Source organism: Emys orbicularis, chromosome 8 (assembly GCF_028017835.1).
Source record: "Emys orbicularis isolate rEmyOrb1 chromosome 8, rEmyOrb1.hap1, whole genome shotgun sequence".
In the NCBI taxonomy this organism is placed as follows: Eukaryota; Metazoa; Chordata; order Testudines; family Emydidae; genus Emys; species Emys orbicularis.
The window spans coordinates 67,809,327-67,826,927 of record NC_088690.1 but is presented as its reverse complement, the minus strand read 5'-3'; the positions used below and the strand labels follow the sequence as shown (position 1 = coordinate 67,826,927).

Here is a 17,601-nt window from a genome sequence, read left to right as displayed (position 1 = left end):
GAGCCAGCAGCCACCGCTCACTAGCTGTCCAGCTCTGAAGGCAGCGCCGCTGCCAGCAGCAGTGCAGAAGTAAGGGTAGGGTACCACAACCCCCCTTCACATTTCCTTTTTGGGTCAGGATCCCTACAATTACAACACCATGAAATTTCAGATTTAAATAGCTGAGATCATGAAATTTACGATTTTTAAAATCACATGACCATGAAATTGACCAAAATGGGTCATGAATTTGGTAGGGCCCTAGCCATTACTATGTGGTGTCTGGGTTGGAACTCAAAGGTTACATGTGTGACAGACCCAGTGCGGTTGGGTGCAGGAGTCTGGTCCTGTTGGGATCTGGAAAGTGGGTGGGTGGAAGTCCACTGCTAAAGGACCTCCCCCAGCCTAAGGGGAGGATCTAGAAAGTCCGGGATCTCAATTAATTACGGAGGACAACTAAAGATATAACAGAGACAGGAGTGAGGTCACAGAGCGAAACGAAGGGAACCTGATGGGGACACCGAGCAGAGAACCCCGGACAGTGCCCACTGCTCCTCAAAAGTGTCAAGGGAGCCAGCAAACACCACCCAGAAGAACTCCACCTGGATGCATGAATGGGTGGAAGATCAGAAATAGGCCCCGCAGTCTCAGGAAACCCCATCAGCCAACCTCCTCTCTCTGGTCTTGTAGATGGCCATTTTGGTTAGTGCTAGGAGGAGGTTGACTAGGAGGTCCCGCGACTTGGTGGGGCCATGGATAGGGAGTGCATAGATAAGGAGGTGAGGGGAAAAGTGCAGCCAAAAATGTAACAGGATGTTTAAGAGGAGCCGGAATAGGGGCTGCAACCTGGTGCACTCTAGATACACGTGTGCCAGGGTCTCCTTCATGCTGCAGAAGGGGCAGGTGTCCGGCACGGGGGTCAACCACGCCAAGAAGACGCCCGTGCTCACGGCTCTGTGAAGGGGCCCCCAACTAATATCCCCAGCAGGCTTCGGGACCAGGGTGGAATATAGGCTGGCCCACCGGGGTTCCTCACTCTCCAGAGGTGGTAGGAGGTCCCGCCATGTCGTGACGGGACGGGACGTGAGGGTGAGGACATGAAGGGTGTGGAGCATGAGCATATACAGATGTTTCCTTGGCACGGTCTGGAAACGAGCCGGCTGCAGTTCATTCAGCCAGCTCATGGTGAAGGGGTGGGATGGCTGGGTGGGGCCATGGGGCAGGGGCCTGATGAAAAGGTCCGGAGGGCCTGGGGTGTAGGGTGGGCGGGGAGCCCCCTCCTGCAGAAGGAAGACGGGGACTAAAGAGGGTTCTTACACCAAACTCATTGACTGGCCGATGATGAAGGTGACTCAGTAAGCTGTAACCCTCCTCTCTAGGAGGGGAGAGAGGCTACATTGAGGGTCACAGCAAACCTCTGAGGCAAACCCTAACCGCCCAGAAGTGCAGGACCTCGCGAGGCAAAGCTGGTGCTCTGCCACACATAATTCTGTATTTTCAAAAGCAGCCCCAGTCTCAGTGGTTCTTCGCAAAGTTCCTTTTGTGAATCGCAATCAGTAGTTTCAGAGGGGTAGCTATGTTTGTGATCAGTTTCTGCTTTGAAGCATTGAGAAAATCACTGCAGCTGTCATATCCCTTGAGGCACAGGAGACACAACCAGTTCTATGACACTGTAATAGTACTGCTCCCACCCTCTTTTCAAGGCATCTGTGGAGAGTTTGATGCTTTCAATGGATCAAAAAATTGCAGCACTGGGGCTGATATCAGAATGGGTTTTCATGTTCTGGCATCCATGCTCATTCAGTGACCTTGTGGCGGAGGTGTCTTAGGTGAGTTGTGGAAGCTACATAGTTAGGCATGAACTTGCTGGCATAGTTCCTAGCAGCCTTTGAATTCCCTTTTTTATCTTTTTATTCCCTTTTTTAATGGGGGAGGGACAGCTCAGTGGTTTGAGCATTGGCTTGCTAAAGCCAGGGTTGTGAGTTCAATCCTTGAGGGGTCCACGTAGGGATCTGGAGCAAAATCAGTACTTGCCTCTGCTAGTGAAGGCAGGGGGCTGGACTTGATGACCCTTTGGGGTTCCTTCCAGTTCTATGAGATAGGTATATCTCCACATATTATTATTTATATCTTCAGGTCTTGACATGTTCAGTATTGTCCAAATCTTTGTTTCATTGGGCAACACTCCCTTTGAGGTCACTCTGTCCTCCCAGGTATGTTATCTCCATGATTTGAAATTGACATTTGCCTTAATTCAGTTTAAGGTTATTTGCTCTCACAATTTCCAATACTCTCTTCACTTGTTCCTGATATTCAACAGCAGTGCTGCCCAAATTATTGTGCCCTCAGGCTACACTTTCACACCTCCTAGGGCCTCTCACATCTGGCTCATGTTCTGCAGGCAAACATATTCTGAAAGGAAGTCTTAGGAAGCAGTATCTACCAAATGGTGTGTTGAAAGTACAAGTCAGTAAGTTTGCAGATGACACTAAGCTGAGGGAAGAGGTAGATACGTTGGAGGGTAGGGATAGGGTCCAGAGTGACCTAGACAAATTGGAGGATTGGGCCAAAAGAAATCTGATGAGGTTTAACAAGGACAAGTGCAGAGTCCTGCACTTAGGAAGAAAGAATCCCATGCACCGCTACAGGCTGGGAACCAACTGGCTAAACAGCAGTTCTGCAGAAAAGGATCTGGGGATTACAGTGGATGAGAAGCTGGATATGAGTCAGTAGTGTGCCCTTGTTGCCAAGAAGGCTAACAGCATATTGGGATGTATTAGTAGGAGCGTTGCCAGCAGATCGAGGGAAGTGATTATTCCCCTCTATTCGGCACTGGTGAGGCCACACCTAGAATATTGTGTCCAGTTTTGGTCCCCCCACTACAGAAGGGATGTGGACAAATTGGAGAGTTCAGCGGAGGGCAACGAAAATGATTAGGGGGCTGGGGCACATGACTTACGAGGAGAGGCTGAGGGAACTGGGGGTATTTAGTCTGCAGAAATTAAGAGTGAGGAGGGATTTGATAGCAGCCTTCAACTACCTGAAGGGGGGTTCCAAAGAGGATGGAGCTCGGCTGTTGTCTGTGGTGGCAGATGACAGAACAAAAAGCAATGGTCTCAAGTTGCAGTGCGGGAGGTCTAGGTTGGATATTAGGAAACATTGTTTCACTAGGAGGGTGGTGAAGCACTGGAATGGGTTACCTGGGGAGGTGGTGGAATCTCCATCCTTAGAGGTTTTTAAGGCCCGGCTTGACAAAACCTTGGCTGGGATGATTTAGTTGGTGTTGGTCCTGCTTTGAGTAGGGGGTTGGACTAGATGACCTCCTGAGGTCTCTTCCAACCCTAATATTCTATGATTCTATGATCTTGGAGCTCTGTGTCCAAGGGGATCTGCCAAAATCCTGATGATGCATCTAATTTGCTGAAGAATTTGGCTCCTGCCATCTCTGACAATATTTTACTTCTTGTGGGCAAGTAGAAATGTTCTCTTTTTATGTTTTTGTTCAGCTCCTTAAGGTCCATGCACAGCCGTGGTCCCCCTCCTTTTTTCTCTGTGATTTCTAAGGACTGATCCCAATCTGATTGTCTTCTATTCTCCAAATAATACCATCTTCCATGAGATGCAGAGATGCAGAAAAGGGCTGCTAGGATTATCCAACGAATGGAAAACCTGCCTTATGATAGGAGACTCAAGGAGCTTGGCTTGTTTAGCCTAAGCAAACGAAGGCTGATGGGAGATAGCTTTGTGGTCTATAAATACATTTGAGGGATAAACACCAGGGAGGGAGAGGAGTTATTTAAGTTCAGTGCCAGTGTTGACACAAGAACAAATGGATATAAACTGGCCGTCAACAAGTTTAGGCTTAAAATTAGATGACGTTTTCTAGCCATCAGAGGAGTGAAGTTCTGTAACAGCCTCCCAAGGGGAGCGGTGGGGGGGAGAAGGAGGGTAAAAAAAATACTGAGCCTGATAAGTTTATGAAGGGGATCATATGATGGGACTGCCTATAGTGGCATGTAACCAATCTGCAACTGCTAGTAGCAAAAATCCCCAACGGCTGGAGATGGGACACTAGATGGGGAGGGCTCTGAGTCACTTCAGAGAATTCTTTCCCAGGTGTCTGGCTGGTGGGTCTCACCAACATGCTCAGGATCTAACTGATCACCATATTTGGGGTAGGGAAGGAATTTTCCCCCAGGTCAGATTGGCAGAGATCCTGAGGGTCTTTCACATTCCTCTGGAGCATGGGGCACAGGTCACTTGCTGGTTTGAACTAGAGTAAATGGTGGATTCTCTATGACTTGAAGTCTTTAAATCATTATTTGAGGATTTCAGTAACTCAGCCAGAGGTTAGGGGTCTATTACAGGAGTGGGTGGGTGAGGTTCTCTGGCCTGGAATGTGCAAGAGGTCCAACTAGATGATCATGATAGTCCCTGCTGGCCTTAAAGTCTGTGATCTCTTCTTCTAGTATCTTTCTTAAAAATTGTGGAACTTTTCATGTAGCATATACCACTGTCTCTGTATCTTCTCTTAACCTTATCTTGTATGTTAGTGGAAGGCACCCATTTCCTGTGGATACATCGTTATATGATGCTATTAATACTTTCATATCCAGTTCTTATTGTCCTTCTGTCTCTCTGTGGCATACAGCCTCATAATGAGACCAAGCCCCTTACACATGTGTAGGCCGAAGACTGGTTGCTTGCCTCTATGTACCACCACAAACTCTTGTTTTATCATCTTCCCTTTGTATTTAAGTGTCAGCATGCACTCTCCCAACACTGGAATTGTTCCTCCATTATAGTTTTTCACAGACACTTTTGACGCTTCCACTTTTATGGTCTGCTTACGTCTTTCTATTTCAGTTTCTGTTACTACATTTAATTATGCCCCAGTGTCTATCCTGTATGTCCTATAAGTAAGGCTACATTTTAGTCACGGGTATTTTTAGTAAAAGTCATGGATAGGTCACATGCAGTAAACAAAAATTCATGACCCGTGACCTGTCCGTGACTTGTACTATATACCCCTAACTATATCTTGGTGGGGGGAGGGGGGGTGGCCCAGGGGTGCTGTGGGTGCTGGGGAGGGGGGCGGCCCGGGGGCACCACGGGTGCTGGGGAGGGGGGGAGTTGGCAGGGCTGGCAGGCTCCCTACCTGGCTCTGTGCCTCCCCGGAAGCAGCAACATCCCCCTCCCTCATTTCCTAGGCAGAGGTGTGGCCAGGCAGCTCTGTGCACTGCCTCCGCCCCAAGTGCCGGCTCCGCAGGGATGGTGCCTACAGGCCGGAAGCAGTGCGCAGAGGTGCCTGGCTGAGCCTCCGCCTAAGAGCTGAGGGAGTGGGATGTTGCCGCTTCCGGGGAACCCCCCTCCCGAAGGTAAGTGACGTCCAGAGCCCTTACCCTGTCCCATGCCCCAACCCCCAGCCCTGAGCCCCCTCCTACACCCAAACTCCTGCTGCTGCTGGGGGAGAGGGGTGCGGTGGCCTGAGACTGCCCCAGCAGCAGCCAGTGCAACTGGCCCAGGAGTTGCCTGAGCTGCTCAGATGGCCCTTGGGCCAGCCGCACCACCGCTGCAGAAGTCATGGAGGTCCCAGAAAGTCATGGAATCCGTGACCTCCGTGACAAACGTGCTGTCTTACATATAAGTGCCATTTGTGCACATTTTAATTAGCCAATCTTTTGAGTTTTCAGCCTCTTCCATTACTGTTTTTAAGAATAGATCTTCTTCTTCAGATTATATAGTCTCATTATATGGTGATTATAACATTCTTTCTATTCCACTAGTATATCTGGACGATGTAAACAAAAGCCATGAAAGTTAGACATTTTTAAATCAGCAGGTCAGATAACTTGCATCTAAGAGTTTTAAAAGAGCTGGCTGAGGAGCTCACTGCTCCAGTAATGTTGATTTTCAATAAGTCTTGCAGCACTGGGCAAGTTCCCAAAGACTGGAAGAAAGCTAATGTTATGCCAATTTTTAGAAAGGGTAAATGGGATGACCTGGATAATTATAGCCTGACATGGGACTCGATTATTAAAGAATTGAAGGAGGGTAATGTAATTAATGCAAATCAACATGGGTGTATGGAAAACAGATCCTGTCAAACTAACTTGATATCTTATTTTGATGGGATTACAAATTTGGTTGATAAAGGTAATAGGGTTGACATAACATACTTAGACTTCTCTGAGGTGTTTGTACTGCATGGCATTTTGATTAAAAAATTAGACGATATAAAATTAACATGGTACACATTAAAAGGATTAAAAACTGGCTAGCTGATAGGTCTCAGTAACTGTAAATGGTGAATCGTCATTGAGTGGGTGTGTTTCCAGTAGGATCCCACAGAGATCAGTTCTTGGCCTTATGCAATTTTTAACATTTTTATTAATGACGTGGAAGGAAACCTAAAATCATCACTGATAAAGTTTGAAGATGACACAAAAATTGGGGAAGTGGCAAATAATGAAGAGGACAGGTCACTGATACAAAGTGATCTGGATCACTTGGTAAACTGGGTGCAAGCAAACAGTATGAGTTTAATACAGCTGAATGTAAATGTATAAATATAGGAACAAAAAATGTAGGCCACTTACAGGGTGGGGGACTCTATCCAGGGAAACAGTGACTCTGAAAAAGATTTGGGTGTGGTGGTGGATAAACTGCTGAACATGAGCTCCCAGTGCGACGCTGTGGCCAAAAGAGCTAATGAGATTCTGGGATGCATAAACAGGAATCTTGAGTAGGAGTAGAGAGGTTATTTTACCTTTATATTTGGCACTGGTGCAACTGCTGCTGGAATCCTAGGTGTAGTTCTGGTGCCCACAATTCAGGAAGGAGGCTGATAAATTGGAGACGGTTCAGAGAAGAGCCATGAGAATGATTAAAGGGTTAGAAAACCTGCCTTATAGTGATAGACTCAAAGAGCGCAATCTATTTAATTTAACAAAGAGAAGATTAAGGGGTGACTTGATTACAGTCTATAAATATCTACATGGAGAAAAAATATTTAATAAGGGGTTCTTCGATCTAACAGAGAAAGATATAATACAATCCAATGACTGGAAGTTGAAGCTAGACAAATTCAGACTGGAAATGAGATTAAATTTTTTTAACGGTGAGAGTAATTAACCACTGGAACAATTTACCAAGGATTGTGGTGGATTCTCCATCCCTGACAACTTTTAAATCAAGAGTGAATGTTTCTCTGAAAGCTCTGTTCTAGGCGGTTGGTGAAATTCTCTGGCCTGTGTTGTACAGGAGGTCAGACTTGATGATTACAATGGTCTCTTCTGGCCTTGGCATCTATGAATCTACTTCAGGAATCCTTTTCTGTACTTTCCTGCTTTCTCTGCACATTTTAGCATAATGGTTAGGTTCATTACAGATTCTGCATATCTGCCCGAATGCTGTTAATTTGCTATACTCATGCTGGCTGCCACATTGCTGGCATTGTTTCTTGCTTTCCATGTTTCTGTCCTTAGCTGACTTAATTTCCACGAATTTTTCCATTGCTGGTTTAGCTATGGTACTCACAAACATATGATGTGTGCCTCCGGCTTTTCATTTGTGTTTCGGTGTGTTCTGCTGCTTGGCATGTACATATTCTATTATTATTATTATTTGTGTTACTTTAGTGCTTCAGAGCCCTAGTCATAGATCAGGGCTCCGTTGTGGTTGGTGCAGAACAAACACAGAACAAAAGGACAGTCCCTGCCCTAAGGGTCTTACAATCTAAATATAAGACAAGAGACCACGGATGGATATCGACAGACATGGGAGTGAGTACAAGTAGACAATGAGGCAATACTGGTCAGTGTGATAGGCAGTGCTCTTTGTGGATATTTATGAGGAACTCCTGTTGCCCTTTCTAGTGTCAGACTCAGGTCCATCTGCCTTTAACTCTTCACAGACTTTTTTATTGTTACACTCCAGGACAATCTGGTCTTTAATGAGAGAGTCTTTTAATATTCCATATTCGCAGCACTGACTTCTTAGTTTCAAGTCTGTGACAAACTCTGCTGTTTCCCCTTCATTCATTGTCCTCATCCTGAACATAGATTTTCCGTAAGTAATATTTTTTTCTAAGGACACAATGATCTTCAAACATTTTCATTATTTCTGCAAAGCTTTCCTCTCTTTCCCAGCCATCATCTGTATGGAATGCATCGTAGACATCTACAGCTTCTGTGCCTGCCACTGTTAAGGGCAGAGGAATCTTTTGCTCATCGTCCAGTTTATTTGCTCCTGTGGCTTTCCTAGACAGCTCAACCTGCTGTTTGAACCTTTTCCAGGCACATTCAGCATTTCCCCTGATTGTCAGGGCTGGTGGGGAAGTTCATTGCAGTTGCACAAGCTCTGTAGCAGTGCACAAGCTCTGCACTGGCACCAACCCCAGCACCCTATGCCATCCAGTCCTGATCCCATGTTGTACCTTACTGATAGGCAGATCATTTTCAGAATGAACCCTTTCTTAAGAATGGAAACTATATGTACTGAAATGAGGAAACAAAACTCCCTGCTACAGTCTGGCTGCAGCCTCTGACTGCCTTGTCCTGGGCTCCTTTGTTTCTGCCTCAATCAGGAAGAGTGTCAAAAGAAACCAAAGATGGATAAAGAGTGTACAGGAGGTGTGGCATCTGTACACTTCCTGCAGGAGTTCCTCTGTAACCATTGTCAAGTTGTTTGTAAAGTTAACAACAAAGGCAAGTTTTAAGGAGGACAATGAGGTGGCTTTGCAGATGACTATGGGGAACTCCTCCCAAGAATGAGGGGCAACACAGAATCGACATTTCGATGGCATATGAGAGACGATAAATCTACAAGGATCATGGCATTTGTCAGTCATGTCATCCCATAGCACTTTCTGCTGTCTGAAAAAACACACTGACCTTTGCTCCAATTCAGATGCATGTCAAAGGCATGTGTCCGGCCACCAGAACTCCCAAATGCAGTGCAATTAGTTCTGCTTGATTAAGGGTGGGCCATATTAGAGACCCCAGGGCAGGGAGGAAACAACTCAGTCACTGAAGAGGCTATCTTCCACCTATCCCAAAATCTGCAGAGACGTCAACTCCTCCCCAATAGCATCACACAGCGGGCAGATCTAGAAATATCAGTGCTGACAGCTGACTGTTGTCCATTGCCAGGAGTGATTAATTAGGCCAAGAAATAAATGCAGGGTTCATAACATCCCTGGGCCTGAGCCCAGACACATGCAGTTAAGGGAAACTTTGAAAACTCATGGCGATTGGGGGAGGTCCCGGATGACTGGAAAAATGCTAATGTAGTGCCCATCTTTAAAAAAGGGAAGAAGGAGGATCCGGGGAACTACAGGCCAGTCAGCCTCACCTCAGTCCCTGGAAAAATCATGGAGCAGGTCCTCAAGGAATCAATTCTGAAGCACTTAGAGGAGGGGAAAGTGATCAGAAATCTGAGGTTCAACAAGGACAAATGCAGAATCCTGCACTTAGGACGGAAGAATCCCAGGCACTGCTACAGACTAGGGACCAAATGGGTAGGCACCAATTCTGCAGAAAAGGACCTAGGGGTTACAGTGGACGAGAAGCTGGATATGAGTCAACAGTGTGCCCTTGTTGCTAAGAAGGCTAACGGCATTTTGGACTGTATAAGTGGGGGCATTGCCAGCAGATCAAGGGATGTGATCATTTCCCTCTATTCAACATTGGTGAGGCCTCTTCTGGAATACTGTGTCCAGTTTTGGGCCCCACACTACAAGAAGGATGTGGAAAAATTGGAAAGATACAGCGGAGGGCAACAAAAATGATTAGGGGGCTGGAGCACATGACTTATGAGGAGAGGCTGAGGGAACTGGGATTGTTTAGTCTGCAGAAGAGAAGAATGAGGGGGGATTTGATAGCTGCTTTCAACTACCTGAAAGGGGGTTCCAAAGAGGATGGATCTAGACTGTTCTCAGTGGTAGCAAATGACAGAACAAGGAGTAATGGTCTCAAGTTGCAGTGGGGGAGGTTTAGGTTGGATATTAGGAAAAACTTTTTCACTAGGCGAGTGGTGAAGCACTGGAATGTGTTACCTAGGGAGGTGGTGGAATCTCCTTCCTTAGAGGTTTTTAAGGTCAGGCTTGACAAAGCCCTGGCTGGTATGATTTAGTTGGGAATTGGTCCTGCTTTGAGCAGGGGGTTGGACTAGATACCTCCTGAGGCCCCTTCCAACCCTGATAGTCTATGATTCTATGATTCAGGAGACTGTAGAACCATTTTTGCCACAACCCGCTCAGCTAGCTAAGCCAGAGAGCCATCTCTAGACACCAACGTTCTGAGCAGGAGGTCAAGCAGGGTCTTCTTCAAGGGTAATGTCTATGCAGCAATCACAGGTGTGACTGCAACACATGTAGATACCTGATCTAGCTTTGATCTAGCTAGCTGAAATCACAATAGCGGGGAAGCCATAGCAGCACAGGCTGTACAAGTCCATCTAGGACCCCGGGTATGTACTCAAGCAGCTAGACAATTGTGCTGCTGTGGCTCCACTGCTATAGTTATTCTAGCTAGATAGAAGGTAGCTGAGGTATGTCTACTGTACTGCAGGCACACCTCTGATTGCAGGGCAGGTATAACCTTAGAGGCAGGCATTTGCCCTGACAAACCATGTCATAAGCATAAGCATGTACTTGTGAGCAAATGCCTATATCTGTAAGGAAATGCCTATGCCTTCTCCCTAGTTGCCATTAAGTGCCTGCAGATCACAAAGAGGGTGGGTGGTATGAACTGTGTCCGGGGCACGCGTTCCATCCCCAGTAGAACTGGAATTCAATGGCCTTTTGTTGGGAGCAACATCGACTCAGAGGCTTGCTGGCCTTGCTCACTCAGGTTGTGGGGTGTTTTAGCAGATGGTAACCCCTGTAACACAGCAGGTGTGGATTCTCAATTCAGCATCCCCCCAGGGTGGGCTGTAGGCCTGATGTCTCTGACAGGCCCCCTAGGCAAAGCAGAGCGGGTACAAATTTGATAGCATAGCAGATTGAGCAAGTCTGCATGGGTGGGCCTTCCCGATCTGCTCCCCATTCCTCACTGCTCCCCTCTATTGCCCAGTCTGCTGGCACACCATTGAAATCAATGGGAATTCCACATGGGGGTCAAACACAGGAAGTGGAAGATTTCCCCAGTGTGGATTGGAGAGGGGCTGGGGCCCCGAGTATGGCTGCACTCTGGAGGGGAAGTGTAGCCACGAGGGGGAAGAGCACTCGGCTGCTGAGTCAGCTGAAGTCACAGAGTGACGAGCCACAACATTCTGACCATTCAGTGGTGTAAAATTCCCTAAACCAAACCTGATCTGCGGTGTGGCTGAGCTCCACTGCCAGGTCTGTTCCCGAATTGCCAATGCCGATCACAATGACTCTCTTCCCCGAGAACTCCTGGGGCTTCTTGTAATCCCGGCTGTGGAAGTAGCGGCCTTTGAACTTTTCGATCCCTGCAAAGAAGGAGTGGAGCAGCTGTGGGTGTGTCCCATGCCTCCTGTATTGTCCTGGGGGTCTGAGATTCAAGGGAATAGCAGGACTGCAAGGGTCTGCAGCATTCCTTGTGCCCTGGGCAGGAGTGACACACACACAGCAGTTAGACAATCCATGAGTGTGTAAAACTCAGTAAAAAGCCCTCCTTGGTACATGTGATGTCATCATCCTGCTTATTCTCCAGCCAAGCACAGAGTTCTCCAGGAGTAGACAGGGACCCCTCGATTTCCAATGCAAGTGACAAGCAGAAAAAAATAATCTTTAAAAAGCCTTTCAGGACTTTAAATGAAATGAAGCAAACGAGGGCAGAAGCCAAGAGTTTTCCCCTCCCACTTTGTAGGTCACCTTTAAAGCTGGACTGCACAAGGAAACTGAGCTGTGGATGACACTCCTCTGGGGGTCTAATATGCAGCTGGATTTGGCTCTGGATTTGCTTTTCTTTGCTCATAACCTCTGCAAGTGCCATCTTCATTTTAACCCTTGTGACCACATGTACCAAGGAACTTTTGTTTCAGAATTTGGAAATTTCATTTCAAATTTTTAACTTCTTATTTTTCATTTTATTATTTTTACTTTCATAAATTCTCAATAGTAATATTGCATAATAGGACATCATGGTTGAAATATTCCATATTCATTTAATCGGTTATTTTTAAAATTGGTAAGGGCAGGTACTATTTAGTAATGATTGAAATACTTTATTTCCTTGATCATAGAGCCTTCAGTTTGTGTCATAATTGAAATGTGAAACTATTAATTTTCAAAATCTCCTGTGAAATGGAAATTCTGAGTTTTGACCAGCTGTAATGCTGCCTCCAGGGTCCAGTCCTCCAGGACAGAACAGGGCATCCACTAGGAGCCTCTGTAGACCTGCCATCGTCTCCATCAGGAAACCCCTCTGGTCCCAGGCCACATGAGGGGATGGAGGGACTGGAACTAGAACATAACATATGGAGATGCAGAGAGACATAAAGGGTTTAGTTTCAGAGTGGTAGCCGTGTTAGTCTGTATCAGCAAAAACAACGAGGAGTCCTTGTGGCACCTTAGAGACTAACATATTTATTTGGGCATAAAATTTCGTGGGCTAAAATCCACTTCATCAGATGCATGGAGTGGAAAATACAGGAGCAAGTATAAATACATGAAAGGACGGGAGTTGCCTTACCAAGTGTAAGGTCAGTCTAACGAGACAAATCAATTAACAGCAGGATACCAAGGGAGGAAAAATAACTTTTGAAGTGGTAATGAGAGTGGCCCATTTCAAACAGTTGACAAGAAGGTGTGAGTAACAGTAGGGCGAAATTAGTATTGGGGAAATTAGGTTTAGGTTTTGTAATGACCCAACCACTCCCAATCTTTATTCAGGCCTAATCTGATGGTGTCCAGTTTGCAAATTAATTCCAATTAGTTTTGCACTCCACGTCCTACCTGGGAAGGAGTCCAGTGGCAGATGGGCGTTGGTGTGATGGCCGGTGCAAACCATGACCCCATCAAAGACGGCTGACTCCTGCTTCCCCGCAGTCTCCGTGACAATGTCCCACTGGCCCGTGTTGGAGAAATCCGGGCATTTTGTCACACTGACCACAGTGGTCTGGAAGGAAAAGGGCACTCAGAGCTGGCACCAGGGAATTTCATCCGTTCCCTCGGAACGGAGCCCCTGACACTAACCTCCTCCCCATGCCTGAGTCAGCAACCCAGACAGACAGCACAAGGCCAGCGCACAGCTGGGATCAGCAGCAGGAGGCCAGCTGGGCTCTGCTGGGTTTTGCCTCATGGCCTCTGTGGCTCACTGGCTCCCACAGGGAATGGGGCTGCAGCAGCTCCTGGGAGCTGGGCTGTAACTTCCGCCAGGCAGCCCCCAGATGAAAGGAGGTCCCAGAACAGCTCCTCTGGTTCTCCCTGTTCCATGAGTGTGAGATGTTTCCTCATGGGGGGGGGGGGGAATTATTTCACCTGGATCTTGCACACCTGTGCATGCGCTCTCTCTCTCTCTCCCCTATCCCTGCTCGCTGGGCCAGCTCTCCTCACCTTGAAGCGAATGTATTTCAGAAGGTCGAAGTGGTCGGCATACATGCGGAAATACTTCATGATTTTGGAGTGGTGCATGTAGTTGGGGAAATCATCCGGGATGGGGAAGTCACTGAAGCACATCATCTCCTTGGAGGTGTTGATGATGACAGATCTGTAGATGCTGGCCCTGCCCTCTTCGGGATTCTCCTGCAGGGAGCAGGAGAACATTATGGATTGTAACATTAAGCATGTGAACTCCCAAAGAACTAAAGTTCTACAAGTTAAATAGCCAGAATTACTGACTCCGTCTGCAGAAGCTGAGGTGACAGTCATCTTTCGAGTGTGTCTTTGTCATGTGACATTAGCCTGGGGTGCAGTGAGCACAGAATGACATTTCTTTAAATGTTCTTTAAATCCCCTATGGGGATGATAAATAAAACCAGCAGGAACAAGGAGATCATATGATCACCTTGAACTTGCAAGAATCCTAGGAAAACCTAAAGCACAGTGAATTTAGGAAGGGATAATAAAAAATAGATGGCTGGCTAGAGTCCTTTCTAGCATATAGAATTACTGGCACTGGTTTATTATAGTGCTTCCTGAGATAAACCACATCTTCTCAACGTAACTTATATTTTCTTAACTATTTGACTTTTATGCCAGGTGCCTAAATCACCTGCAAGACCAAGAGACTGTAGAAACAATGAAAGGTGAATTTTTTTACCTCAGGGAGACTAATGTACCTGAGTTTTTTCTCTAGGTAAATGCCTAGTGAAGACCAGGCATGTTATTTTGGCCATGAGTTTAACTCAATCCCTGGAGGGGGCAAAGAGCTGTTTAACTCCTAGGAAAACTAAAGTTCCTGGTCTTCACTGTTTTATTACCTCAAGTTTGTTACTCTGAGGTAAACCGCACACTTTTTCCAGCAGTGAAGACAAGGCCTAACTTGGTGAAGTGTATACCTCGCCCCAACCAGCTTAACAGGGACACTGCCCCAACAGGAACATGTAGGGTTGCCAATTTTGGTTGGATATATTCCTGCAGGTTTCATCACAAGACATAATCTTTAATTAAAGATTAATCTTTAATTCCTGGAGACTCCAGGACAATCCTGGGGGGTTAGAACCCTGTGGACGCTGCCTGAACTAAGACTCCATTAGGTTATTTACTACTAGGGAAAACTCACCACAGGGCCGGCTCTAGGTTTTTTGCTGCCCCAAGCAAAAAAAATTTTGGCTGCCCCCCCCCCCCCGCCCCCAGCCCTGGGCTCTCCCCCCCCCTGCCCCACAACTGCACCCTCCTGCCGCCCCAGCCCTGGGTCACTGGTAACTCGCTCCCAGGGCGGATCATTCAGCAGGAATTTTGGATGTGTACAGAACACAGACAGGATTGGTTCCCATATGGTTACAGAACTGCAGTAAAGTGGAACAATTTTCAGCTTGTGTGATTGAAGGATATCTGGATGCATATTATAAGACTGTCCTACATAAATGAGGAAAAGTTGAGGTGCCTTTATTATTCTTTTGTTCTATTCTTTGTTTCTATGGGGAATTTGCCAATGCAATATTACTGTCTTCCTTTTAAACAACTAAAACTAAAAAAAAACCTAAAAACAAAACAAAACAAAAAACAATGGCTGTTGAAAATAGCAATTCCAGTCCTAATAACCACCGGGAAGCATTTCTTGCTCAATTTATTCTACTTTTTCTACAGCAAGTTACAGTGGATCAGTATATTTGATTTGGGGGAAATGAAGTAACAGCTGCCCAAATTGAGCTTGAGCACTCCTGAATTTTGAGGGTGTTCAAATCTGGAAGGCAGGTGCTAGATTCCCTTTCTGAATATTAGATAAATCTGGAAAAGAAAAGTCAATTTCTGCTTCCATGGCTCAGAAGTGTAAATCCTCCTATGTGCCTGGTACTGTATCTAAAGCTGCCCAGGTCCTAGTAGAGCGTCCCCTCCCTTACTTTTCATTTTAAATTCTAGTGGGATCTCCCTTGCTAGGCTTCAGATAGAGAGGTGCACTGTCCATTTAGTCCACCCAATTCTTTCTTTGGGGGAGAGCCCAGGGCTGGGGCGGCAGGAGGTGCCGGGGAGGGGGGGGGAGAGCCCAGGGCTAGGGCAGCAGGAGGTGCAGGTGGGGGGCAGAGCTGGGGCAGCAGGGGGTGTGAGGGGGGGGGAGAAGAGCCCAGGGCTGGGGCAGCAGGAGATGCGGGTGGGGGGAGAGCCCAGGGCTGGGGCAGCAGGGGGGTGCAGGTGGGGACCAGAGCTGGGGCAGCAGGGGGTGTGGGCAGGGGAGAGTCCAGGGCTGGGGCAACACGGGGGTGTGGGCAGGGGAGAGTCCAGGCCTGGGGTGGGGGGCGGCAAAAAACCTAGAGCTGGCTCTGTCCCTACCATTCACAGGAAACTGCAGCATGAGGTTTCAGTTCCACTCCTTCCCCCTCCCTTTCCTGTTAATTGCGGCCGAGGGAATGCTGGGAAATGTAGTTCTTTCCCTGCTCCAGGGCTGGCTCTATAGGCAGGGAGCTAACCAAGGAACTACAGCTCCCAGGGCCCCCTGTTGGTTCTCAGCTCCCATGCTGGATTCTTGCGCCCCTGCAAATTTGCCGCCCCAAGCAACTGCTTGCTTTGCTGGTGCCTAGAGCCGGCCCTGACTCACCATAAACATCACTGTGGGCAAAGCTCAGAGGAAACTGGGCATCAGAGAGTCTAAGCTGAAGTAAACTTCTCTGAGCAGGGAGGGGGGCAGCAGAAGCACAGTAGACCATGTATGTTAAAGCCAGAGGGGGTCTCCTTCAACTCGCACCTTCTTCCAGACCTGGCGCATATTAGTTACACCTCCACAGGCTCCCTCACACATTGGTAAGGGCCTGATCCAAAGCCCCCAGGGTCAGTGGAAAGACTCCCATTGCCTTTGGGTCAGGCCCGTAGCAGGTGCACACAGGCCTAGGGGAGCCTGAAGCCTGGCCTCTATGAGAGTGTTTATACAAACTCTTCCCCCATGGCTAGAACCGGCTCAGCAGCACCTGGTGCAGGTGGAGCTCTGGCTGCAACAGCCCTTTTCAGTGCCACACCGATTATACCGGCTGTGATGGGGCTCTCAGGGGGGGCTAAGTGCAGCGCAGCTGAACTGGTGTTAGCAGCGCTGGGGATGTTTGTACAGCTCCCTAGCACGGTAAGGCTGTGGTGGAGTCTGACACATGGCTACTGGCCCTGCATTGTTTTGCTGCTAAGCAGAGGTTGGACATGCAGAGAAACGCTTGTCGAGAATGTTCTCCTGGGGGAAAGGCTGGAAACACTTTCATTTCCACCCCACCAAGCGAGTCAGGACTGAAAGAAACTCAGACCCACCTCAAATCTCCAGAGCCCTCCAATGTCGCCACTTCTCTCGAAGCAGGTGGGCTCCAGCCCCTCGTCCAAGCAGCATTTAATAGAGCTCAGTCCACAAATGCCAGCTCCAATAACTGCAACTCTCTTCTGTGCCATGCCGTCCGGCCTCAGAGCACTTTGCCAGCCACCTGGGAGAGGGGGATCCTCAGGCCGTATTCCCGTTTGGCACAGTTCAGAGCTGGAGGAGTCGCAATCGCTTGCCAACTCTGAATGAAGGAGCAGCTTGAGTCAGGGCTGCTCTCTGATTGGGCTATCTGAGGCACTGAATTCCTGGGCAGGGAGGATCAGAGCAGGGGTGGGACTACTCCTGGGCTTCTCTCTTGCTGGAAATGCAGCTTGGCTCAGTTGCATAATAAAGTAATTGCTACACTAGCAGACAGGATTTACAGGGTTCCTGCAGCCACCCTGCCACACGTCAGCCCCTGCACACCCTCCCCATGAAGGGCTTGTTTCCCCGATCTAACCATGCTTAAAGTATTCTGAAAAAAATGGGGGCTCTGTCACCGCCACCCCATTTACCCATCCCCTCACCCTGTAATTAATTGTTCACCCATCCCCCAAAGAAATCCTGTCTCCTCCAAGTCCCCCATCAATTCTGCCCCCACATCTGTTCCACCTCTCTGACCCCCCATCAATTGTGTCCCTAGCCTGCAAGCAAATCTGTCCCACTCAATTCTGCTCCCCAGCCACACCTCTGCTCTGCATGCTGCTCCGGGGGCTCTTTACCC

The 17,601-nt window shown here is 47.8% G+C and overlaps 1 protein-coding gene across 1 annotated transcript in view; it reads right to left on the bottom strand.

Moving 5' to 3' along the window:
• Positions 1 to 16,969, bottom strand: part of LOC135883085 (flavin-containing monooxygenase 5-like) — a 31,487-nt gene extending 14,518 nt beyond the window's left edge. Inside the window, exons 1-4 of the mRNA XM_065410123.1 lie at positions 16,835 to 16,969; positions 13,502 to 13,690; positions 12,902 to 13,064; positions 11,291 to 11,433 (exon numbers count right to left, since the gene is read on the bottom strand). Of these exons, the coding sequence (XP_065266195.1) occupies positions 11,291 to 11,433; positions 12,902 to 13,064; positions 13,502 to 13,690; positions 16,835 to 16,969 (630 nt within the window). The remainder of the gene's footprint in view (positions 1 to 11,290; positions 11,434 to 12,901; positions 13,065 to 13,501; positions 13,691 to 16,834) is intronic.
• Between the last annotated feature and the right edge of the window lie 632 nt (positions 16,970 to 17,601).